Source organism: Macrotis lagotis, chromosome 1 (assembly GCF_037893015.1).
Source record: "Macrotis lagotis isolate mMagLag1 chromosome 1, bilby.v1.9.chrom.fasta, whole genome shotgun sequence".
Taxonomy (NCBI): Eukaryota; Metazoa; Chordata; class Mammalia; order Peramelemorphia; family Peramelidae; genus Macrotis; species Macrotis lagotis.
In genome coordinates this window covers 862,835,267-862,860,333 of record NC_133658.1, presented here as the reverse complement: position 1 = coordinate 862,860,333, position 25,067 = coordinate 862,835,267, and the positions used below count along the sequence as shown (strand labels likewise).

Below are 25,067 nucleotides of genomic sequence, written 5' to 3'. Positions count from 1 at the left end.
TTATCCTTTCCCCACCCTTCTATAAAGCTTTTGGTTTAGCCCCTGTAACCAAGTCAGAAATTGGCCTAGACCTATCAGCTTCCTGGTGCTATTCCCAGAGGTTAGCTATTGGCTACCAGACAAATCCCACCCATCTCCCTTTTAATTGGTCACAAGTCAACATATAAAAGAGAGCCTGTTGCTGAGCAAAAGAAAAAGGCTAGCAAAAGGGATGGTTTATCTTAATGTTCTTGATCGCAGCAGGTCTACCTGAATTTCATCTGCCAAGGCCAGAAGGAAGGTGTGACCAAGGCGTTTTGAAGACTTCTGGAGATGCTTGCAATGGTATTGATACTCCCTTAGGGGTTTCCCCACCTTGAAAAGTTCCCTATTCCTCTGGGGGCATCAGTTTCTTTTTTTAATCTGTCAAATGAAGGGTATGGAGTAGACCCCAAAGGAGGGATCAGAGCATCACTAGTTCAGTCATCTAGCATGAACAGAGAAAGCCAAGAGAATTCTGCCAAGGGCACAGAGGGCAGGCAGCCCAAGGTCTGAGGATGCTGAGGGAATGGTCTTGCCATGGGAGGACCCAGCCTGGGAGAAGGGGATCCTGCTGGTGAGTAGGATTCCTCATGGAAACAACAGGATGGGCATTGTCTTGGGAAGGATGAAGAGTGCAGGGAAGATTTTTTTTTTAATTGTGGGGGGTGTATGGGCATATCTGGTCAATTAGGAAATGTTTTTGTTTTTTAGGTTTTTGCAAGGCAAATGGAGTTAAGTGGCTTGCCCAAGGCCACACATCTAGGTAATTATTAAGTGTCTGAGACTGGATTTGAACCCAGGTACTCCTGACTCCAGGGCCGGTGCTTTATCCACTGCCACCTAGCTGCCCCTCAATTAGGAAATGTTAATAGAGGTGGAGGACCCTGAAGGGATAAAGGATACTATCTTTGAGAGATGTTAGGCTGTCAGGGCATTATGGTATATTGAGGTACAATCCTGAATCAGGAGTGTAGGCATTAGGGTTCTAGTCTGATCTCTTACCAAAAATGCTTTGTGTGACTTCGGATAAGTTGGCCCCCACCTCTGTTGAGAGGGAGTTGCTCTAGATGACCTGTCAGGCCCCCTTGGAGCTTGACCATATTTTATCCAGAAGCAGAACCACCCTCAGAGATAATGGTTGAACCTCATAGCTGGTCACTGCTGACAAGCTGATCCAATCTCTGCAGATCAGACTATTTTAGGAAGAGAGGTGCTGTGGCCAGAATGCCTGGCCTCTGACCAGAGTCAAATTCTGGTTATACCATTACTAGCTCTGTCACCTTGTGCAAAGAGCAACTTCTTGGAGGCCTCCAATTTCAGGCTCATTAAATGAGGATGGACAAGAGAAGCTCAATGGTTCGGTTTTTCTCTGGTATGACTCTGAATTGTAGCAGCAGGGGCCCAGCAGAGGGCACTGTCTGCCCTTGTAGATTCAAACAGGTCTTTTTCCCTTTCTGTTGCTAGTATCTTTTGTAGACTATGAAAACTAGAGAATACGGAATCGGGACTCCTCTTTTATTGCTTGGAAAAGGTAGTGAGGAAGGCTGAAAAGTCAGTTGGATAGACAATATCTTCAACCAGGCTTGAAAGGCCACCTGGTTTTCTTTAGGTGAGCTTTTCCAAATCAAAATGTCCATTTAATTCAATGAGTTCAAATTTGCCAAGTTTCTTTTATGTATAAAGAACAGAGAGTTACAGAGAAGCAGCCAAGAAAATCAGAAAGAGCACTGAGCTTGGGAGTTGGGCAGCCTATATCCTAGGTGACCTTGGATCAACAACTTTCTCTCCAAACCTTGAGCAAAAAAAAGGGGGGGATTTTGATTACAAAGAACTTCAACTATATATTATATATTGGAGATGGATAAAGCATGAGCCCTTTCTCATAGGGGAAAGAAGATAATGACACTAATAACTGCAAATACAAAGCAGGTAGGCAGTGCCATGGTGACAGTAGATGGTGCTGTGGGGTTCAGAGGAAAGAGAGATTACTTGCTTGGTACTGACTCTTAAAAGATAGTGAGATTTCAAGAGATGGCTCTAAAAGAAGCAGGAAGAAGGAGGAAGGTGTGAGAGAGAGAGAGAGAGAGAGGAGACAGAGGGAAGAAGGGAGAGATGGGAAAGAGGAAGGGAGGGAAAGAGAGGGAGAAGGAGGGAGGAAAGGAAGGGAGGGAGGATCTGTAAAAGGAGGATAATGCTTGTGCTACCAACCTAAGGCTTTTGAGAATAAAAAGAAAATGAGATTTTGATTACAAAGCATTTCAGTTATATATTATGTACTGGAGATGGATAAGGCATGATCCCTGCCATGGACTTTATAGTCTCATAGGGGAAGGAAGATGTTGATATTAATAACTGCAACTACAAAGCAGTAAGCAATGCTCTGGTGTTGGTAGATGGAGAGAGGAGAGAGGGAGGGAAGAAGGAATGAAGAGAGGGGGGAGAGAGAACTATTGAACAAAGGCAAGGAAATGGCAAAGTGCATTTGAAAATGTTCATTATTAGGAGCAGCTAGGTGGCACAGAGGATAGAGCACTAGCCCTGGACAGAAGATCTGAGTTCAAATCCTACTTTAGATACTTAATACTTAGCTATGTGACCTTGGGCAAGTCACTTAACCCCACTGGCTTGCAAAAACAAAAAAAATCCATTAATACAGTTTGACTGGAGCACAGAGCACAAAAGGGAAGCTGTATGCCTTGAAATATCAATATATATATATATATATAATCATTATAATAAATAGCAGAAATATCTTTGTATCTGTACAGGACTGGGAGCCTAGTTCTGCTACTCTCACTTAATCTCCCTTATTCTCAGTTTCCTTATCTGCAAAATGAGAGATTAAATGAACATTAAGTTCTCTTAGAACACTTAATCCAATCTATAAGATGTGGACCCATTTGTGGAGAGTCTTAAATACCCTCATTAGGATACTAGACTTGATCATTTTAAACTATGGGAACCATTGAAGACCTCCAAATGGTTGAGTAACAGGTTCAGACCTTTGTTTTAAGAAGATTCTTGGCAGGGGGGTGGGGGTGGGGAAACTAGGTGGCACCGTGCCTTGGAGTCAGGAGAATCTAGGTTCAAACACTTATTAGACATGTGACTCTGGGAAAGTCACAACCCCAATTCCCTCCCAAAAAAGTGGGAAAAATTTCTTGTGGCCAGTGTGTAGAATAGATTTAGAGGAGAAACAGTAGGAGTCTATTTCTATAATCCTAGTGAGAGGTGTTCACCACTACCTACATTAGGACTGGGATTCTGGAAGTAAAAAGAAAGAATAGACAAGTTTTGGTGACTGATGGCGTGTAGAGTAGAGAGAAGAATCTGGGATGAGTTAGGCTTTCAGTGGAATATCAGGAGCCATTAAAAGAAATGGGGAAAGTCAAGAAAAAATAGCTGCCTTTAGGAAGATGAGTTCAGTTTTCAGCATTCAGCTTTTTTTAATTCCCAGAGATACATTTTAATGTTAATGTCCAGCAAGGAGTTAAAAATTTTGAGTGGAACTGAGAGTAGAAATGAGAGATTAAAAGATAAATTTGAGAGAATTCCACAGCAAAGAGGTGTGGGAACAGTTTGGGAAGAAAGGACACCCTAATTGAAACTGGTGAAGTATCTAGGGACCTGGTTGCTTTCCTCCTTCCCCAAGGTCATCCAAGTCCCAGAAGATAGTATTCCTGCCTAGACTAGCTAGCTGTCATTTCATATCTCAGCTACTGGGTTGGAATACGTGCCTGTGAGAGAAAGTAGGGGAAGATGTAATTTAGCAACAGCATTGCATCAACTAGCAGTCCCTCCCATCTGCCCATTGTTCTTTCCTCCTAGCCTCCTCTTCCCCTCCTAAAGAGAAAAGGGTCGGGGTCAGAAGTCTGGGCGAAATGCCCCCTTGGGAAGAAGAGAATCAAAAAGGAGAATCTAAGTAAGAAGACCTGAAGGGTCATCAGTTTGAGATAGTTTGAGGTCTTAAACTGGGGAGGAGAATTTCAAACTTGAGGAGTTGAACAAATGTTTGTTGATTAATTGATTGAAGGAGTAATGTGTTATTAAATACTGTTAAATATAGCATCAAATAGTGTAAACTGGTTAAGGAAAATAAAGAAGTGAGGAAATTCTGGAACTCCAACAAGAGAAACAGAAGTTAGAAACCAGTTAGGGAAGTTAAGAGATTCCTTCTGGAGAACTTAAGATACAGGCTGGATTCTCTTTTGTCTGATATGTTTGAAGGTGCAGGTTTACTTGAGGGCAAGGTGAATCTGTTGAAAGACCCTTTAAGATTCCGTCCTGTTCAGATCTATTATTAGCTCCAGCAGTGTTCAATATGCCAAAAGCCATCCCGAGACCCTGACCCCTGGTCTCACCAGGAACTTAAAGTCTGCAGCATGAATTGGCTTGAAATTCTAAACCCAGATGTCCTAGCAGCCCCTAACAAGTTGCATTTCATCATGAAATGACTATCTGGGTCCGTCCCTCTCGGCCTTTCTCATTTACTTGTTTATGAGTAACCCTCTTGCAAAAGTTTGCACCATCCACCGGGATAAAACTACAACTCCCAGGGGCCCCGCGCTTCCCCGAGCCCATTGGAAGATCATCCGAAGGAGCCGTCGGTGGGGGTAAGGCGGCTCCGCCTCCGGCCAGACGAGCGAGCAGGTGATTGGCCGGGGCCTGGGCTTTGGTGCCCCGCCCTCCTGCGCCCCGCCCCCCGACCTGCGGCTGGGTAGGTCCCGGTGGCAGAGCTGGGCTCCAGAGAAGCTAAAGGCGGTCGGGCTCGGGGATGCCCGCGAGCCGCGCTGGTCCGGACGCGCGTCACGCCAGCCTTCGGAGACCCCCCGGGGCCTCGGTAGAAGCTGGGGCTCCCCGCGGCTAGCCCCGGGCCCCTCGCGCGCAGAGCCGTGGGGCTGCGGACAGGTGCCGAGCCCCGCCTGACCCGCAGCCGCGGCGCCCCGGGAGCCGCTCGCCGGCCGGCCCCGCTCCGGAGCTGCGCGCCGCCGGGCACCATGATCGTGGCGGACGCGGAGAACTGCGCCGGCATCCAGGGCTACATCCCCTACGCCCAGTGCGGCGGCGCCGGGGCCGCCGAGGTGAGTGCCCCCGGGGCCCCCCTGCTCACAGGGCAGCCCGACGGCTCGCCCGGGATCGCGGGCGGCAGCTGCCCGGCTGCGTGTGGCCTGCCCTGGCCCGGCTGTAGCCTGCCCCGGGCCGAGTGTGACCTGCCCCGGGCCGAGTGTAGCCTGCCCTGGCCCGGCTGTAGCCTTCCCTGGGCCGAGTGTGACCTGCCCTGGGCCGAGTGTAGCCTGCCCTGGGCCGAGTGTGACCTGCCCTGGGCCGAGTGTAGCCTGCCCCGGGCCGAGTGTGACCTGCCCCGGGCCGAGTGTGACCTGCCCTGGCCCGGCTGTAGCCTTCCCTGGCCCGGGTGTGACCTGCCCTGGGCCGAGTGTGACCTGCCCTGGCCCGACTGTAGCCTGCCCTGGCCCGACTGTAGCCTTCCCTGGGCCGACTGTAGCCTGCCCTGGGCCGAGTGTGACCTGCCCTGGCCCGGCTGTAGCCTTCCCTGGCCCGGCTGTAGCCTGCCCTGGCCCGGCTGTAGCCTTCCCTGGGCCGAGTGTGACCTGCCCCGGGCCGAGTGTGACCTGCCCCGGGCCGAGTGTAGCCTGCCCTGGCCCGGCTGTAGCCTGCCCCGGGCCGAGTGTGACCTGCCCCGGGCCGAGTGTGACCTGCCCCGGGCCGAGTGTAGCCTGCCCTGGGCCGAGTGTGACCTGCCCTGGGCCGAGTGTAGCCTGCCCTGGGCCGAGTGTGACCTGCCCTGGGCCGAGTGTAGCCTGCCCTGGGCCGAGTGTGACCTGCCCTGGCCCGGCTGTAGCCTTCCCTGGCCCGGGTGTGACCTGCCCTGGGCCGAGTGTGACCTGCCCTGGCCTGGGCTGGCACCCGCCCCCCCACAGGCACTGGACCGCTGCTCGGGGGTGGTGGGTGGGGGTGGGGCGGGGCCAGGAGGGGCTGCTCGGGCTTCTAGCCCAGGCATGCCTGCGCCCGTCGGAGCCGGCCCTCCTCCCCCCCCTTTCCCAGGGGGAGCCCCTCGAGGTCCGGGCGCTGGGGCTTTGGGGCGGCGGCCCATCCCCTCCTCCTCCTCCTCGGGGACGGGAGACCTGGCCCCCCGCCCCGGGTCACCTGTTAGCGGGGCCGCGGGGCCCGCTCCACTGCGGCCGGAGCTGGAGGCCGGGCCGACCCGCCCGCCTTCCTCAGCCCCTGGCTCGGGCCGGCCCCTCCTCCGGGAAGTCTTCCTCGCCTGCCCCCGGACCCAGACCCACTCTGGCTTTTGTGCGATTTGCCCTGTTCCTCTCCCTGCCTGAAGTCTCGGGTCAGTCTGAAGCCCCGTGGGGGCGGGGGGCTCTCGCTCCTCGCTTGGGGGACTTGGGGGGCATCTTTTCTCTGTCCGGACCAGGGTCCTGGGGGGATCCCGACACTGGAGCCCAGGGATTTTTTCCAGAGGAAAAAACGGAGGCTTCCGGAGAGACGCAGTGACTTCCATAAGGTCAAATAGATGGCCAAAGTGGGGACTAGATTCGAACTCCAGCCCTTTTCCCCGGCGTTCTCTTACTTCCCTAACAAGGGAGCCCCCGGGACGACCTCACCGACCTGCAAGGACCAGAGTGAGAGACATTGTAGGGTTCCTTCCGGAGGTGCAAGGAAAGCTTCGGCCTCCGCTCTTCCCGGTGCCACTCCCCCTCCCCCTCCCCCCTCCAGGTGTGCCTGGTGGAGGAGGAAGGCCATGCCCCCTCACCTGATAGAACCCTTCCCCAGTGGAAAACTCCGGAATCCCGGTGTCAGCAGGGGAGACGGCTCTGCGGGGACCGAGAAGTTAATGAGTATTCCTGCTGTCTTGGAAAGGCTAGCAGGGTAGCCAGTCCCTTCTCCTTTGGAGATCAGACTTCTTGCAAGCCAGGAGCTGGCAGATAAGGAAGGCCGTTCCAGGTAACATGGCCAGACAAGAGCCCAAGCCCCAAATCCTCTGGGACTTCAAACACCAAATCCATCAGACCTAGGCTGATGCCACACCTATCATGGTCAGGGACAGGCAAGGGATTTAGATAGGAGATGTCAAACATTCACCCACAATGTTCCTCTTCTGCCCAAGCCAGATCAGAATGTAATTGGGAAATCTTTAATGGAAACAGAAACACAAGAAGCTATAGATAATATTCCATTCTGAAACTGGCCTACAGGCATTATGCACAGATTACTGGAGGCCCCTTTTCCATTTGAGGTCTCCACCACTGATTTCTCCAAGCTAAATTCTCAGGTGCCCCCCCCCCCCCCCTTTGGAACATGACTGCCTAGCCCTACATCATTGAAAACCGACCAAGGGTTTTTAACCCATTGGGTTAATGAGAGGCTGCAGACTCCTTCACTCCTAAGTAATATTTATAACCATAAGATAAGTGGCCTTCCTACTGGATTGGGGTGGGGAGAGGGAGGCTTCTGATTTATACTCTGCAAATCACCTAACTTCTCAATTTCCCAGGTAACTCTAAAACTTGAAGCCTGTCAGTCTACCAGCATTACCTCTAAGCTTTTATTCTGTGCTTAGTTGTGTGGCTAGCTGTGCAGATAACAAAGGAAAGGCAAAAACAGTCCCTGCCCTCCAGAAGCTGCCATTCTAATGAGTGAGGCAAATGGGAGAATAACAAAGACATACCCCAAATTGATGGGAGGTAATCTCAGTGGGAAAGAGCTGTCTTCTGCAGAGACTGAGAAAGGCTTCCTGAAAGAGCCAAGGCTTATAGCCTGGGGAACTAAACCAGTAGTGGTAAGGTGGGAGGGCAATTAAGATTGTGGGACAGCCTGGGCAAAGACCCGGAGATGGAGAGATGGAGTGTCTTGTGTTAGGATTGTATAGAGTACTTAAAATTGCAGAACAATGGTTGATATTCAGTAATAGGAGTAATTTCCTTATTGGGGGAAAAAAGAAAAGATAGATTCTTGATTTTCCCTAGTTCTCAGTTGCATTTGACTCTTTTTGCCAGAACCTGCTGAAACCTCAAGTCATTTCCCTTTTCTGAGTGTTTTCTTATCAGTTTAAAAAAAGAGGGGGGTTAGAAAAAATTTCCTAAGATCCTTTTCTGCCCAAACTCCTAATGAATGGTGTTCTTCAGTCTATGTATTTTGATTTAAGTTTGGAGGGTTTTCTGGAGCATTTAAAGAGTTTTGTAAATATCCTGTTACCTCTGTCTGTTATCCAAGTCTCCTGCCATTACTCTACTGGGGTTCTCTTAGCCCCCTGAAACTAGAGCCAGAAGTGGCTGCCTAAACTCACTACAGTCCCAGACTGTAACACCTGAAAAGTATCTTAGATCGAGCTAGAAGTTGTGGCCTAGAGATTGTCACTTGCCTAAAGTCATTTGGGCTATAGGTATTAGGTCTGGAATTCGAACCCAAGTCCTGTAATTTTATCACTGAATCACAACTGCCTTCTATTTCTCTTTCCTGAGGCGAAACAGCTGTGGACAGAGGGGGGAAGTTCTCTTGTACCTCCTGAGAAAATACAATAGGAAGGATGACTTTAAAAGCATTTATTTAAGTACTTAACCGTTTCAGGGAAGGAAACCTTAGATTTGGAGTCTGCAGTTTGTTATTGTTCAGCCAGGACTTTTTGTGATCCAGTATGAAGTTTTCTTGGCAAAGATCCTGGAGTAGTTTGTCATTTCTTTCTCTAGCTCATTTTACAGATGAGGAAACTGAGGCAGATAGCATGAAGTGAGCTGCCATGGGTCATTCAGCTAGTAAGTGTCTGATCTGCATTTGAACTCAGGTCTTTTTGACAACAACACTCCATCCACTCAGCTGCAATTGGTTGTGTTCTTGAGCCATTTATTTAGGATCATAGATTTAGAGTCAAGGAGGCTTGAGATCATCATATTCAAATCCCAGGCTATGACTTCTTTTTTGCCTGTGGGCACACAAGTGATAGATATGGCATGGCATAGACTCCTGTCTGAGGAAGGACTTCTACCTCAGAGCAAGTCATGTCCTGGAAGGTTTTGGAGGGAGATGAGATGCTTAGATCTCCCAGTCCCCCATACCCTGTATGGTGCTCCTGAAGCTCCAGACCAGATGATACCTATCTATATCCCTGAAGGAAATTTCCCTGTAAAGATGGGAGTTCCCTCTGATGATGAAATCACAGGCCTGCCGAAATCCGGGAACATTGAGAAACATCTCCTGACCTCCTAGAGGATAGTTCAGTAAGAAAATGGAATATAAGAAAGGTTAGAGACTGGGATTTTTTTCTTTTCATTCCCAGCAAAATGTCTGGCAAACTCTTGGGGTTTTTTTTTGTGAGGTAATAGGGTTAAATGATTCCCCCAAGGTCATAAGTATCAATGGTCCGGTGTCTTTGTACTCAAGTCCCCCTGACTCTAGGGTCAGTGCTCTGAATCCATTGTGCCCCAGGCACATCTTAAATGTTTATTACAGAATGTGAGAGTTTGAAGGACAGTCAAGAGACCATCTAGTGCAACCAACCATTGGCATGAAGGTATATACCAATGAGTAGATACCTAACAATATCCAGCCTCTACTTGAGGGGTACAGGGAATAGCCCACCTCCTATCTAGGCAGCCCGTTCCATTTTTTGTTGTTGTTGAGGCTCTGTGTGACAGCCTATTTGGGGTTGCCTTGGCAAAGATGGAATGCTTTACTATTTCCTTCTCCATCTCATTTTAGAGATGAGGAAGCTGAAGCAAATAGAGTTAAGTGACTTGGCCAAGGTCACACAACTAGTAAATTTCTAAAACTAGATCAGAACTCCAGTCCTCCCGATTCCAGGACCAGTGTTCCATTGTGCCACCAGTTTGCCCCTTGAATTAAATACTTCTGATAAGGGCAGAATATAATGAGATTACCACCTCCATATAGGCCTGTGAGCTTCCTCCAATTCAACCCTTGACTTTCTTGTCAGCTCTATCACACTGCTACTTCATGTCGAGGTTTCAGTCAGTCAATAATCATTAAGCACCAGAGACAAAAATACAAGTTTTTAAAAATAGATCTATTAAACTCCTAGATCTTTTTTCAGTAGTTTTTAAAAAACCAAACAAACTAGCTATTTAACCATGTCTCTACCACCTTATACATGTTAAGTTTAGTTTTTGGTTTTGGTTTTTTCTAGTTCATCCATCTGGTTGCATTACTGATGGGCCCAGAATAGTATGAGATGCATTATCAATAGCTTTGCTAAAATCAAATTTAGCCAGGTGTACCAAGAAGTCTTGTGGTAATATGGCTCTTCTTGATAAAGCCTTGTTGGTTCTTGGTCATAGCAGCTTTTCTTTGCAAATGTTTACCCACCATCTCTTAGTTTTCCCAGAATAGAAGGCAAACTTGCTTGCCTAGACTTTGCAGATTATAATTTGGAAGTGGGTACAATTTCTTTTCTCCATATGTAACACTTCTCCCATTTTGTGTGATCTTTCAAATGTCACTGACTCAGCAATCCTATCGTCAGTTCTTTGGAACCAAGGCTGTAGTTCATCTGACCCAGGGGACTTCATCAAGGACCAAGTCCACTTTTACTATCTCCTTACCCTCAATTATCGAATTCCCTGTTCTTTCCAATGTTAGGTCATTCCCCTTTTATATAGAAACAAACAGAGCACAAGAGAAACAAAATGAGAATTAAGCAATTCTACCTTCTCTCTCTTTTATTACTTTTTTTCTCTCCATCCCAAACAAAAATCTTCCTTTTTCTCCCATAATATAGTTTTTTTAAAAAAATCCATGCTTTTATCTTGAACTTCAGAATTCCTTGAAGCATTACTTTGTTTCCAGCTTCAACTTCATCCATCTTCTGTACATTTATTTTTTTAAATCTAAGCAGGTGGGTAGTTGTTCACCCACATAGGTATGTTCCAATGAATCCCATTATTCCTTTTCATTAGAACATTCCCTTTTTTTGCCTTTGAATTTCATTCTTGATCATCCTATGCTCCTAGGGAGTAACTTTCTCCTGCAGGTCCATGGGATTTTCCCCTCAAATCTAAGATGAATATCAGACAATTATGGAGGGATCACTGACATGCTCCTACTCCCAGGATCATCATCACCTTACCAACAACTAATTTGTGGAAATCAGATCCAGAATAAAACTTCCTCCATCTTCACCTTTTGAAAGATGCAAGAGGACAAGAAAGAGATGGCAAGCCCTCTAGCAGATATCTGGCCAATTGAAATATCTTATCACCCCTATATCATGATGCCTCTATGCCAACTTTGTGATTTCTCAAATGTGCTAGTATCTGCTCTAGCATGATCATTACATATCAGGGCTTTAACAAATCAGACCTTGATTTATTGTTTTGTCGACCGTCTAGTCTTTTAAAAGTGTTAACAGTGCAGTGTAATTTGGAAGCATGAATACATAATTACCACACATACTCCTCCAGACAACCAGATTGTTAAATATTTACCAGCACAACTCTGTATTACTTTATAAATTTGCCTGAGGTCAGCAGAAATGCACTAGACAGGTAGACATCGGGAATGAAGTTATCACCAGAATGGAGACCTAGTAACTCCAATCAGAATATCATAATGATAATAACAGTCATCCCTTTTAACAATTTAGCAAACTTAAAACACATCAAGAGAGTGAGATCATCTGCAGTGCTCTATCCATAATCCTTTTTTTGGGCGGGGTAAGGAGAGGCCCTCTGGGTTAAATGATTTGTGCAGGGTCACACAGCTAGGAAGTGCTAGGAAAACCAGGTTTGAATTTAGGTCCTTTTGACCAGGGCCAGTGTTTTATCCACACTACTAGCTGCCCCCCATAATCCATTCTTCAAAGAAGGGAGGGAAGAGACTTATATCTCTTTATTTGAGATCAAGCTTGGTCATCTTATGGAGGCATTCCATTTCTGTTTTTTTGCTATTGTTCTTTCCACTTAAATTGTTGAGAGTCATTGTGTGTCATGTTTTCCTGTGTTTGCTTACTCAGCTGTTCATATAAGTCTTCCCATACTTCTCTTTATCGTATTTATCATTTCTTAATGCTCTAAAGTACACGTTCAAGTACCACAACTTTGTTTTTGTTGTTGTGTTCAGTCATTTCAGTCATGTCCAACAATTTGTGACCTCATTTGGGATTTACTTGGCAAAGATTGGCATGCTTTGCTATTTCCTTCTCTAGCTCATTTTACAGATTAGGCAAACAAGGGCACAGTCAGTATCCGAAGTCAGATTTGTACCCAGATCTTCCTGACTGTAGTCCGGATAATCTGAATCCATTGTGCCCCGCAGCTACTCACAATTTTGTCAGCTGCTCCCTAATGGATGTTCATCCATTTTGTTTCCAGTTCTTTTCTATTACAAAAACTTGTGAATAGATTACTGTCTGTGGAGCCTTTATTTTTATCAATGATTATCTCCTTAGTTAGGGTATTCTCTGGATCAAAATATAAGGACATCTTAGGCAATTTTCTGGGAAGTATTCCAGATGACTTTTCAGAATGGTTGGGCCATTGATGTATCTTTCTTTCCATACACAATCTCTCCAACATGGAATATTCCCATCTTTTATCATTTTTGCTACTTTGTAGGTTGTAAGGCAAAATCCCAAGAGTTCCAACAAGTATTTATTTTTAGACATTTACTAAGTGCTTGGCACTGGAAATATACAGATATTAGTATACTGCCATCAAGGAATTTACCTTATATGAAGGGGACAACATGTATTCATAAAGAAAATGTATGTTGTTGATGGTGAGAAACAAACAGCTAGGGGATATGATCCCCATGTAAAGAAAAACTCTTTGTAGTTTCTGGGGGAAGCTAATGGGGGACTGGGGAGGGAGGGCACTGCAGGAAGTCTCTGATGGAAATTCAGGTTCCTAATGGCCATCTCTTATCCTGGGATCTTTCTACTGGGTGATCTCAGTTGCAAGCTGACCCTGTAGGCCACAAAAGTTGGGGGGAGGGGAGGGGATTAGAGATACTTGCCAGGTGAGCTTGTCTTCCCCATCTCTTCCCCCCCTTCCCCTAGGGTTGAGAGATTTCTGAGGCCAGTTTGACCTGTCTCCCCATCCTTCTCCTGGTTACCTTCCAGCTGGCCAGGGCTGGTTCCACCCCCTTGAGAGTTGTTTCCATCTGCTTTGGGGGAGGGATGAGAATGGGGATTTGCCTAGTCAGCAGCTTCTTATCTTCCAGACTGAGTTGTTTATTTTGGAGGAGGGGAAGGGAGGGATATTAGGTCTCTGAGGCCTTGGGAGGTGAGGGAGGCTGAAGCTAAAGCTGGCACCTGCAGGGGAGTCCCCAAATGGGAGGTGCCAGGGCTCTGAGAGATTCCTGCCCAAAGCCTATATTTTTATAGATTTGAAAACTGAGACCCCCAAAGGGAAAGTGACCAGCCCAAGGCCATACCCTACAAACTGAGTGGCCAAGCTGGTATTCTGTCTGGGATTGGGAGGGGCAGAAGTCTTTGTCCCTGCTGGGGCCTGGGAAGTCCTTGAGGACTTCTTACCTAGGGGTGAATGGTGAAGGAAGGAAGTAGAGGGGGGAGACATTTATTCTCTTTTTTTTTCTAGAAGTGAGGGTTGTTTTTTTTTGCTAGAAGGTACTAAAGAATGATATTCCTTCTCCCTACTCTTACCTTAATTTCTTTTATATATAGTATTTTCCTGGTGTCTTTGCCTATTGGATTGTAAACTTCTTGGGGGCTAGGATTATTTCACTCTTGTCTTTGTATTCTCTGGTCTGCTTAATGGGTGTTTGTCTTTTGACTTGAATTTGGTCCAGTCCATTTATTTCCCTGGGTCTTCCTTCTTCTGGAAAATGAGAGAATTAGCATTGGAATAATTTTGTCAAACCCAAAGGAAAAGGGGACTGCTATATCTAGTAGCCTAGAAAACCACATACTGACATTATCTATGTTGTATATTGATTTGATTAAATATTTCCAAACTACATTTTAATCTGGTAACGTCACAGGTGCAGACCACCTGGAGTGTCACTTCTGTTGTTACTAACCCAAATTCTGCCAGTATTAGAACCTAAGGCCTGTGTGTCCTAGACCAGAGGAGGGAGCCAGGTACTTCCATCCCCAGTGTTTGACCCCCATTGATAAGAATTTTTTTTTCCCTTAGGAGCAGAAGACAGTCCCTACTCGGAGGCTCCCGAGAGGCCCTAGTGCCTTCATCCCAGTGGAAGAGGTAAGTAAGGGATATTTGTTTAAATGGCTGATTGAGAATGACATCCCAATCTAAGCACCCAGGAAGGGGGGAGGAAGGAAGGTTGGGGAAATTTGGAGAAAGGGATGTAGGAGAAGAGCTTTTAAATAATTAAAGGTCTATAAACATAGTTAACAAGCTAGACTTGATAAATTAAGCATTTCTCTGCAAATATGGATCACTGCCCTAGTTTACTTGATTTAAGAGTCTTGATTTTTAAATATTAGGTTTTCCCAGATCAGCCCTGGCCCTTATTTGGGGGGCAGGGAATTAAAGGACTGGGGAGCCCTTCTATCTCTCTACCTTCTCTTCTGATTTCTTTGCCCTGAAGAGGCCAGGGTTTGGACTTCCATTGTCTTTCATTTACCAAGTACTTGGATGGATTCTTGGTACAGTGAGCAACCTGCAGAACCTGCAGAGGCTCTGGGCCGTTCTATTTCCTTCCTCATCTTGTCTTAGGATCCTTAACTATTTGGAAGATTTAGACCAAAAATTGATTAGGTAAAGAGGGTGTGTCAGACTTTGGCCAGCTCCAGTATCTGGAGCTAATTTCAGTACTGAACAAATATAGAAGTTAAATTGAAGGGAGGAAGATGAGAGACATTCATTCCACATTTTACTTGATTTGATATCCTAGAAAGTGATTCACATTGAATGCTTTTAAATTTAATTTTTAATTTTAGTGCCTAAAACTCTTATTGGTTTTGCCTTGTTTCCTATCAAATTTTTTGGGGGGAAGGGGTCCAATTCAAACAAAAAAAGATTAATAATCCTTTTTACCAATGAAACATTCTTCAGGAATATGAATGACCACTCTCTAATTGACCAGTTTTACATCTGGGTTATTAATGATAGGGTTGGGTTTTTTTTGTGTTTTTTTTTGTTTTTTGCAAGGCAATGGGGTTAAGTGGCTTGCCCAAGGCCACATGGCTAGGTAATTATTAAGTGTCTGAGGCCGGATTTGAACTGCGGTACTCCTGACTCCAGGGCCGGCGCTCTATCCACTGCACCACCTAGCCACCCCCGATAGGTTTTTCTTAAGTCAGCCCTGGCCCTAGGTCTAGCTCTGCTTTAGAGGAGTCCAGAGAGAACTCAGACTATAACCTCTCCCTAACCTGGCAGATCCTGCAGCAGGGACCGGAGACCATGGAGCATCAGCTGGGTCTGGACATTTTGACCTCTGGACGTCCAGATAATGTCATGCTGGTGATGGGCCTGCACCCTGACTACCTCAACAGCTTCTGGAGGATGCAGGGCCTGCTGTTGCGAGTAGATGGACCCCTGCCCTGCCCCTGGAGGCACTACATTGCCATCATGGTGAGCCCTTGTGTGGCCTTTGGGGTTGAGCTTGGGTTCTAGTCCCTCTAAATTCATTGTTTGACTTGGACTTCCCTAAAACTGTTTCCTCATCTATAAAATGGGTGTAATACTTGTACTTCCTAATTTACAGGGAGCTATTGTTCTCTATTTTCTGGTACATCGGATAGAAGGTAATTGAGTGGAGTAAATTAATAAAAAAGTAGAGGTGGAAAAGCCCACAAATTCCCAGGGTGCAGTGGCAGAGTGGATGATAAGGACCTGACCATCTTAGAGTGCTTTGGCAGAGCAAGGTCAAAAGGACTGCTGGTCCTAATAGGATTGCAATTGTTTACAATTGGTGTGGTGTGAGGGGTAAAAGAGTCAGGGGAAGAGCAACTTCAAGGGGTCTAGCTCATAATACTCTGGGAACTACAGGGTGAACTTGAGAGTCTGAATGGACCTGGAATTCTGGGTCTTTTCCAGCCAGGATGAGGAAAGAGAAAGGCAACATTGGGAAGAAGGTTGGGGGGGGCCAAAGGGTCCCAGAGTTTGGGTAGGGTTGCTTAAGGGCTACATCTATATTATATATAATTTTATAATTATAAATAAATGAAAAAGCCAATTGTCTGCAGAAATGCAAAAGTGAAAACAACTCCAGCCCTCCAAGAATTTACATTCTAATTTGTTATTGTTCAGTCAAGTAAGTCCCTGCTCTTTGTGACCCCATTTGGGGTTTTGTTGGCAAAGATAATGGAGTGATTCTGCTCATTTTCTAGATGAAGAAATTGAGACAAACAGGGTTAAGTCATTTAGTCGGGATCACCCAGTTCTTAAGAGACTGGATTTGAACTCTGGCCTTCCTGACTCCAGCCTTGGTCCTCTATTCATTGTGTCTAGTTGCTTCCCTTCTAATGAAAGAGACAATATATAAATTATTTTGGTGTAGGCAATCCACAGGATTATGAAAGGACCTTAAGGGTATTGATTATTGTGCCCTTAACAGAATTTTTGGCACATAGTATTGATTTCATCATTGTGTCTGTCACATGCAAGGGCTTGGGGAGCAGGACAGATAACAGAGATGATGAGGTTATTTATTGAGCACCTACTATATCCTAGGGATTGTGATAAGTCTTAGAGATACAAAAATACATAAAAACAAGCAGTAATTCTTGAGGAGTTCCCAGTCTAAGAGGGAGACAACATGCCTGCAATTAGAAAATTTGGGTGCTTTCAGAAGGAAGGAAGGAGGTAGGGATCGAAGGCAATCTTTGGTAGGGGCAGTAGAGAGTCAAAGTGAAGACTGGACCCAGAAGACCAGTCTGGTCTCCCCCTGCCCTCCCCTTTGGGCCAATCTAGTGACTTGGGCCCATGTCTGTCCAACTTTGTCCTGCAACAGCATCCTCATTACAAAATCATAGCAATGGCCAAACTGGAGGGAGGAGCCAGAGAGGCCTCACCCTCTGCCTAGCCCCTTACTTCTTATTTCTATCTCCCCCACTCTTTTCTAGGCCTCTGCTAGGCACCAGTGCTCCTACTTGATTAGTTTCCACATGGCTGAGTTCTTACAAGTGGGCGGAGACCCAGAATGGCTCCTTGGTATACACCGGGTTCCCCAGAAACTCCGTAACCTCAATGAGATCAACAAACTGTTAGCCCATCGGCCCTGGCTCATCACCAAGGAGCACATTGAGGTAAGGTGGGAACCTCATCATAATAATGATAATTATAATACCTGGCATTTATATAGGGATTTAAGATAGGTAAAGGGCTTAGTATTTGTTATTTCATTTGAGCCTCACAAGCAATCTTATGAAGGAGGTTCTAGTAATTAATCTCTTTTTACAAAAGAAAAAACTGAGGCTGGGAGGTAAAGTGACTTTCCCAAAATGACACAGCTTAGGAAGAATCTGAAACAGTATTTGAACTCAGGTGCTTCCTATCTCCAAGTCTTGCATTCTTTTACAGTGGAACCCTTAGCCGCCAGATATAAGCCTCTTCTTTCTAGGTTTAAGTTCCCCCATGTAAAATGAAAGCTGGGTCTGATGATCTCTAAGGTTATTCCATATTCTGATTTTTCTTCACGTTCTAATAGTCTCTTTTCTAAGGTGCCTAATAGTCTTATTCTGTGATGGATACCCTGCACAGGAGGAAATAACAGAATAGGGTATAGATTAGGTGGGAAGAAATGGGGGCGAAAGGATAAGATTGGGATCTATGCCAGGAAATGTCTTTGTTTCCTTTCCATTAATTTGCACAAAAGGTCAGCTACGGGGGGGGGGGGGGGGGGGGGGGGGGGGGGGGGGGGGGGGGGGTCGTCGGGGTCATCTTTGTCCACCATCTTTCCCTAAGAATTCTTACCAGCTTTGCCTGTGAGGTTAGGTGAAGAGGAACAAATCAGCTCCTAGATTTTGTAAAGGAACTCAACTCTGGACAGATGGAATAAGCAGGGAATGGGGACTCTCTTCCAGGCTCTTCTGACCACTGGCGAACACAGCTGGTCCCTGGCTGAACTTATCCAAGCAGTCGTCTTGCTCACCCATTATCACTCCTTGGCATCTTTTGTTTTTGGCTGTGGCATCCTTCCTGAGGGGGATCCAGAGGGCAATCCTGGCCTTCATGTGCCCTCACCATCCAGTGGGCAGAGCAGTCCTCCCAACGGAGACCCTCTTAGCAGTTCTGGGGTAAGTAGCCAGGTTGGGTATCTGGTGCATCTGGCCCTGGAGCCTGGTACCAAAGGGAGGCGAGAAACTGTGAGCTAAAACTGAATTGGGAAACTTTTGGTGGAATTTCTTTTAAGGTGAATCAAGGAGTAAGGAAGGGCTAACTATTAGACTCTCCCCTCCAAGGGCTTTGATGCTGTTCGGGAAGTAGAGGCCTTGATGGAGCGAATGAAGATCCTCCAGGAATGCCAGCTACAAGAGGAGGCAGCATCCCAAGAGGAGATGGAGAGTCGGTTTGAACTGGAGAAGTCTGCAAGCTTGCTGGTGGCCCCTACAAGTAAAGCTATTGGAGTCAGAGGAGGGGCAGGGAGGGGTCCTACCTAATGATCAGAAAATATCTCCTTATGGAAAAAATAATTCACCCCCCAAATATAGATCACTAGTTATGGAGATACATACATTTCTCAGGGTCCTTTACATATGGAAACAGAAGTCATAGTAGTTTTGTCTGCATAGAAGAACATGACCACATTTCCTATCTCTGAAGGAATCCTAAAATCCTAGTTAGAACTACGGGAGCTAATTCTTGTCAGAGCAAGGGAACAAGTATGGCTGTAGGCATTCGAGGAAGACCTTGTGGTGGTGTTTGGGGTAGAGGGTTTCAACCCCTATGCCTTCTTGCCTTTGGATTCTACCCTCTAGTAGGTGGGAAAGAGGAGAGTGAGATCAGCCACAAAGGAGGGAGGGGGAAAGATCAGAGTAAAATCAGATTTTGTGTATGCCATCATCATTGGTTCAAATTAGAACATGTGTCCAGGGGCGTCTAGGTGGTGCAGTGAATAAAGCACCAGCCCTGGAGTCAGGAGTACCTGGGTTCAAATCCCGTCTCAGACACTTAATAATTACCTAGCTGTGTGGCCTTGGGCAAGCCACTTAACCCCATTTGCCTTGCAAAAACCTAAAAATATATATATGTCCATATAACAAAGATTTGTGCCTTCCTCTCTGGGTACATCTATTGATGCCAATTTTATAGCATGCCCCCATGCCTTAGTAAGCCTCATAGATCTGTAACTTTGGTGAAAAACCATTTCATCACAAGTGCCTAAGCCATTCCTCTAAGGAATTATCTCAGCAGGCACACTTAGTCCCTTGGCTTTGATTTGAGGTCCTTTCCAGATTAGGAAAGAAAGATATTGCAGAGAAAAATGAAAGGGTATGGAAATCAGGGGAGAGAGATCAGTAAAATCAAGGAAAGACTTCTTGGTGGAGAAGACTGACCTTTTGTGCTGGATCTGGGGTAGGTGTGGTACTGGTAGGAGTGCTGTCATGATGACTTCCAACCTTCCTCTCACTCTATACAGGAGGAACCAGGTGGGGTCCTACACTGGCTCTACTCTTACCTTGCTCTGATTGATCCACAGGTGACATCCTAGAACTTACTCCATCCCCTGATGTCTTATGCTTTGTGGAAGATCCCACTTTTGGATATGAGGACTTCACTCGGCGAGGTGCCCAGGCTCCTCCAACCTTCCGAGCCCAGGTAGCCCTCATTACCTGGAAGAGAGCCTTCCTAACTCACCTGGGGTTGAGAGTTGGGGGAGTGGGACCCCTGGAAATTTTCTCCAGTATAGAGGCCTAGCCCTGAAGACAGTGGTCACTGGAAGTTGGGAAAGGGTTCCAATAAGCCTGATAGTAAATGGAGGAGGCTCAACTGTAGTATAGTGAATTTCTTCCCACCCTGGGACTCCCTTAGAACCAATATTCCTTTAGGGTGAAAATTTATGGGAGAATAGGCATTAGGAACCAAAAGGTGGGTGGGCTGCTAAGAAGCCCCTTTCCTGACTGGCAATAGTTCTCAGTGTTCAAATCCTCCATCCTCCTCCCCCTTGCTCCTCAGGATTACACCTGGGAAGACCATGGCTACTCCCTGATCCAGCGACTCTACCCAGAGGGGGGGCAACTGTTGGATGAGAAATTCCAAGTGGTATACACCCTGACCTACAACACCATCGCCATGCATAGAGGTGTGGACACCTCGATGCTCCGCAGGGCCATCTGGAACTACATCCATTGTGTCTTTGGCATTAGGTGAGAAGTAGCCACCACCCACTTATCCAAGGACAGTCAACAAGATTTTGTTGATCATTTACTGAAGTGGTGACCCAAGGGAGAGGGAGGGAAGGTTTGCTCCAAAAGAGGGGATAGCCTAGACCCTGCCCGTAAGGAGGTATCTGTGCAATGAACCAGCCCCTTAAACCCTTCAGTTGTTTCCCTGGGACCTTTTTGTCCCCTTGCAGAAGAGAAGGAAGAATAGGGAAAAGAGAAAAAAGGAGAGAGATCAGGAAGGGAAAGGGGGAAGGGAGAGAGAGAATACCATTCCCCTCTGGTTCAGTTTCCTTCCTTTGCTTTCAGTTACCCTTCCTTCCCTAGCTTTGGAGGATCCTTTTCTTTTTTTTTTTTTAGGGTTTTTTTTTTTTTGCAAGGCAAATGGGGTTAAGTGGCTTGCCCAAGGCCACACAGCTAGGTAATAAGTGTCTGAGATCGGATTTGAACTCAGATACTCCTGACTCCAAGGCCGGTGCTTTATCCACTATGCCACCTAGCCGCCCCTAAAGGATCCTTTTCTATCTCTTCTAGCATGTATTTGACTTTCTTGGAGGGGATCCCTCCTGCTCCTTCCATCCGCACTAAACAGACTTGGGAGTCCTTTCTGCCATCTCCTTGGAGGGGGTCCTCAAATGCCTTGAAACTAATAGAAATGAAGTTTGATACCATAGGTTGGTGGGTTCAAACTGTACCCACCAGTCTGGGAGCCTTCCTCCAGGTGTCACTTAGGAAGACTAGAAGAACGAACTTGAATAACCTGAGAAGGAGCTTCTTCACCCACTTCCTTGTCCTTGATATTTTGAGAGTGTGAGGAGTTGGGAAGAGGCTCTTTGTAGGAGATGATGGGCTTCCCTCTGGGAGCAGATGATTGATACCTTTTCGGGCATCCTCTTCAGGTATGATGACTATGATTATGGGGAGGTGAACCAACTATTGGAGAGGAGCCTCAAGGTCTATATCAAAACTGTAGCCTGTTATCCAGAGAAGACAACCAAGAGGATGTACAATCATTTTTGGAGGCAATTTCGACATTCTGAGAAGGTAAAGGGCCTTTCGGCTGAATGCAATACCAGCTGGGAGCAGGGTAAGGGGGTTCAGGCACTGGGACTTGAGAGAAAGGAGGGAGACTTGGAGTTAGGTTCCTATTGAACAGAAAAACTGGAAGAAAGGGAGAGGTAAAGAGCCCTGGGTTGGTGTCCCACCTCCACCACTGATTTGGTATGTGATCAGTTTTTCTGTGCTTTAGTTTCCTTGTCTTTAAAATGAAAGATTGAACTATAGATAAGATGATCTCTCAGATTTTTTTCCTAGTTGACATTTTGTTTTAAGCTCTCTTGCACCATTAAAAAAAATGTCTAAGAGCATCCCAGCTCTGACTTCTGTCAGAGGGCCTGTCCAGATTGACAATCTGGAGGTGAGAAAGTGTAAGACATCCCAGAAACAAAGGCAGGAAATGGGAATGAGATAACTGCTTACAGGGGCATCCCTGTGAGGGAGGTCAGTCACCTGGGCTAGACTTTTAAGACCACAATTCTAAGGCTTCCCTCAATGTGCTGATTGACTTGAGGGATAAGATAGGGTGGGGAAGGTAGGACCAATGACTTTGTCAGTCCTGGAAAAATAGGTAGGTGAGAATGTTTCAACTCCACCCACAGGGTCCTCTCTGCACCCCTTCCTCCCTCCTCCTCCAGGTCCATGTGAATCTACTGCTTCTAGAAGCCCGGATGCAAGCAGCTCTCCTTTATGCGCTCCGTGCCATTACTCGCTACATGACCTGATGGTGGGCACCATGGCCCCCCCAGCTCCAGACTGGACACAACTTTGTGCTGGGGGGCCAGCTTCCTTTTTGACCTACAGACTATTGGTCTCTGCCCATATCACATTCTCTGTGTCCCACTGGCTGCCATCTAGTCTTGTCTGTGAAACCTTGGAAATCAAGTGCCTCTGGGCCCCCCCACTCTTCTCCATCCCTTTTTCCCTTCTCAATGGAACCAAAAGGACCTCTTTGTCTGCTCTGGGCCCCCAATCTGGCTGCTGGGAGCTGAAGAGGGAGGCAGGGACCATCCAGTCCACATGTCATTCTTGCTTCCCTCCCTCCACCTTGGAAATATGCAGCCTCCTCCATCACCGAGGTCGGGGGAAGAAGTCACTTAAGGAGGACTGTTTTAAGCCACAACTTCTTAAGAGAAAGACTGCCCCCACCTTAACCCCATCTCTCTTACCTGCCATGGGACTAGGACTCTTGGATGAAGAGGAGCCATCACAGCTGAGGATAGCACCTGCACCAAACTGGGCTGACACTCCGTGAGGTTACAGGAACAGGGGCACTGCCAAGGCCCCTGCCTCCTAGGCCTATTCCTCTCACCCTGTAACCCTAAGGAGCCTGGGACAGGCAGAGGGATTATCTGTGGCTCTCTGGATCTGTTTAACTGATCCCCCTTCTCTTCAGCCTTGTTTCCCTTCCCCCATTGCTGGCAGTGGGGTTTCCCAGAAGAAATCAAGGCAAGAGAGGAATAGGAAGAAGACTGATAAAGAAATTTGCTTTTTTTGAGAGGAGGGATTGGGGGCAGGGGGAAGAGGTCTTTTTCTTTCCCTGAGGTCTGGCTGGGGAAGGATGTGAAGAAAATCTCCTCTAGGATTGGCTTCATTCATCCCTACTTGACCTGTGCCTAAGGAAACTGAATTTGTAATAGTTCTGTCCAGAGCAGCTGGGTTCTGCCTAAACTAGCACCTAAACTAGCAACTGTCCCCTTCACTCTCTGCCCTTGTGTTTACTAAAAGGTTGGATTTGGGGGAAAAGTTGACAGTACAATAAAAAGTTGACAGTATTGGATTGGGGAGGGTCAGGAGCCTATATTTCTGGCCCCACTTTGCCACTGGCTGGCTGTGTAACTTTAGGCTTAGGCCAATGACTCCCTCTGAATATGAGTTTCCTCATTTACAAAATGGGAATCCTTCTGGTTCCAGAATTTATAATTGATCTATACTGCTTCCAAATAGGAGCAAACTCAGAGGTCCTCAGGACCCTAAATTTTCCCTTCCTTAGCCAAGGAAGAGGTGAATCTGTCCCTCTACTTGAACCCCACCCCCACCCCACTCCACATCCCTGTGCCCTTGGGTCCAGGAATCCCCAGAAGGGCCAGAGCCATTCTACATTGCACTTTCTCTGATGAAAACTGTGAATTCTGTCTGGCATCTCCCCTGTCCTAGTGCCCCTTCTCTTACTCCTGAATACTTGGGAGGTGCCATAAGTTGCCATTCTTCATAAAGCTGCTGTTCCTGCTCCGCTCCCTCTGTGTCCCTTCCCCTGACCCCATCAGCAGGCCCTCCCAACCATGCTGAGGGTCTAGCTAGGGGGAAGGAGATGAGCTGGGGACGGTGGGGAGATGTGGGCCAGATGCGCCACACTTTATCATGCAGGTCATGGTAAAATAAATGGCTGCTATGCTGAGACTGGGCTGGGCTGTAAACCCAAGCCAGGACCCCAAAGATGTGTACTGTCCCTATCAATTTCACAAAGGGAAAAGGCTGGGAAGGAAAACAGTGTTTCAATGCAGAAATATTTGTTACTTTGCTACATACTCCATATTGACAAATAAAAGATTCACTGAGGTTGTTTTCTTTTGGTTTTGTTTGGTTTTTAATTGTTGTATTTCATTTGGGGGGGGGGCTTGTTCTTCCACTAAGATCTGGCTGGCATGATTCCTAGTGGGATCAGGGTTGGCATGATGCAGAAGGCAACTACAAGATTCCCATCTCTATTCTGGAAAGCTGATAGCAGAGTAGTAATCAGGCCCCTTGTCAAATTCCTTTTTGGCAATGGGACCAGCATCACTGATCCTATTTGGCTTCCCCTAAAGGGAGTCAGAGAGGTTGGCTGGGCAAGGTGGCAGGCAATTAGCTATGTGACTCCTTACTGCTTATCTTCCATTCTCAGAGTTGGTGTCCTCTCTGCCCTGGATCCTATGGTTCTCTCCTGGGACATCTAACTCATGTCCAAGCCAAGAATGATGCCACCTGAAATCCTCACTGAACTGTTGGAACTTCCTTGTTCTCCACTCCCTGTGGGGCCTCTGGGAGGCAACACACAGATTTATGAAACAGGAGAGACCTGGTTTGAGATAGGACCTCTGATAATTATTCCCTCTACATCCCTGAGCCTTAAATGTAAAAGTAGGTAACTGATAGCTTCTTTACTCTAGGGTTGTATCAAATGAAATATTAAAAAAAAAAAAACACTATAGGGATCCCTCTAACATCTAAACAACTGAACAATAACATCAATAATCCAATCCTTCGTCCTGGGTGATTTGACTCATGTCATTTCCCATACCCTCTGTTGGTGGCCTTTTGGAGTATCTTTTGGCATTGTTTGGATATGCCATAGGCTGTCTATCTGTCATCCTTATAGGACCCTTCTGATCACCTATTCCACTGAATAATATATTTTGCATCATTTCTTGCATGCAAATCAACATTAGAAATGTTTCATAACCACTAATGGAAACATCCCTCCTTTGTAAAGGTGGACTTTGGGTGTGGAATACTACATATTTTTCATTGTATTTATTAGTTTTGCTGATTATTTTTTTCTCATTTTCTTTTTTTAAAATATTCTTTATTGGGGTGGCTAGATGGCACAGTGGATAGAGCACTGGCCCTGGAGTCAGGAGTACCTGAGTTCAAATCTGGCCTTAGACACTTAATAGTTACCTAGCTGTGTGGCCTTGGTCAAGCCACTTAACCCCATTGCCTTGCA

General features: G+C 46.5%; 1 protein-coding gene across 3 annotated transcripts; it reads left to right on the top strand.

The window, feature by feature from the left end:
* SESN2 (sestrin 2) lies at positions 1 to 23,926 on the top strand. Of its 3 annotated transcripts, none has more exons than XM_074217946.1 (10): positions 1 to 324; positions 14,154 to 14,219; positions 15,360 to 15,554; positions 17,048 to 17,230; positions 18,008 to 18,220; positions 18,386 to 18,536; positions 19,624 to 19,742; positions 20,100 to 20,290; positions 21,205 to 21,349; positions 21,964 to 23,926. In XM_074217946.1, exons 1-10 carry the CDS (start codon positions 313 to 315, stop codon positions 22,084 to 22,086), a joined length of 1,398 nt encoding a protein of 465 aa, XP_074074047.1. In that variant the 5' UTR covers positions 1 to 312; the 3' UTR covers positions 22,087 to 23,926. The 3 variants fall into 3 exon arrangements, with proteins under 3 accessions (XP_074074047.1, XP_074074045.1, XP_074074046.1); XM_074217944.1 differs by lacking the exon at positions 1 to 324 and adding an exon at positions 4,733 to 5,102; XM_074217945.1 differs by lacking the exon at positions 1 to 324 and adding an exon at positions 4,737 to 5,102 and having other exon boundaries at positions 22,000 to 23,926.
* Positions 23,927 to 25,067: the final 1,141 nt, after the last annotated feature.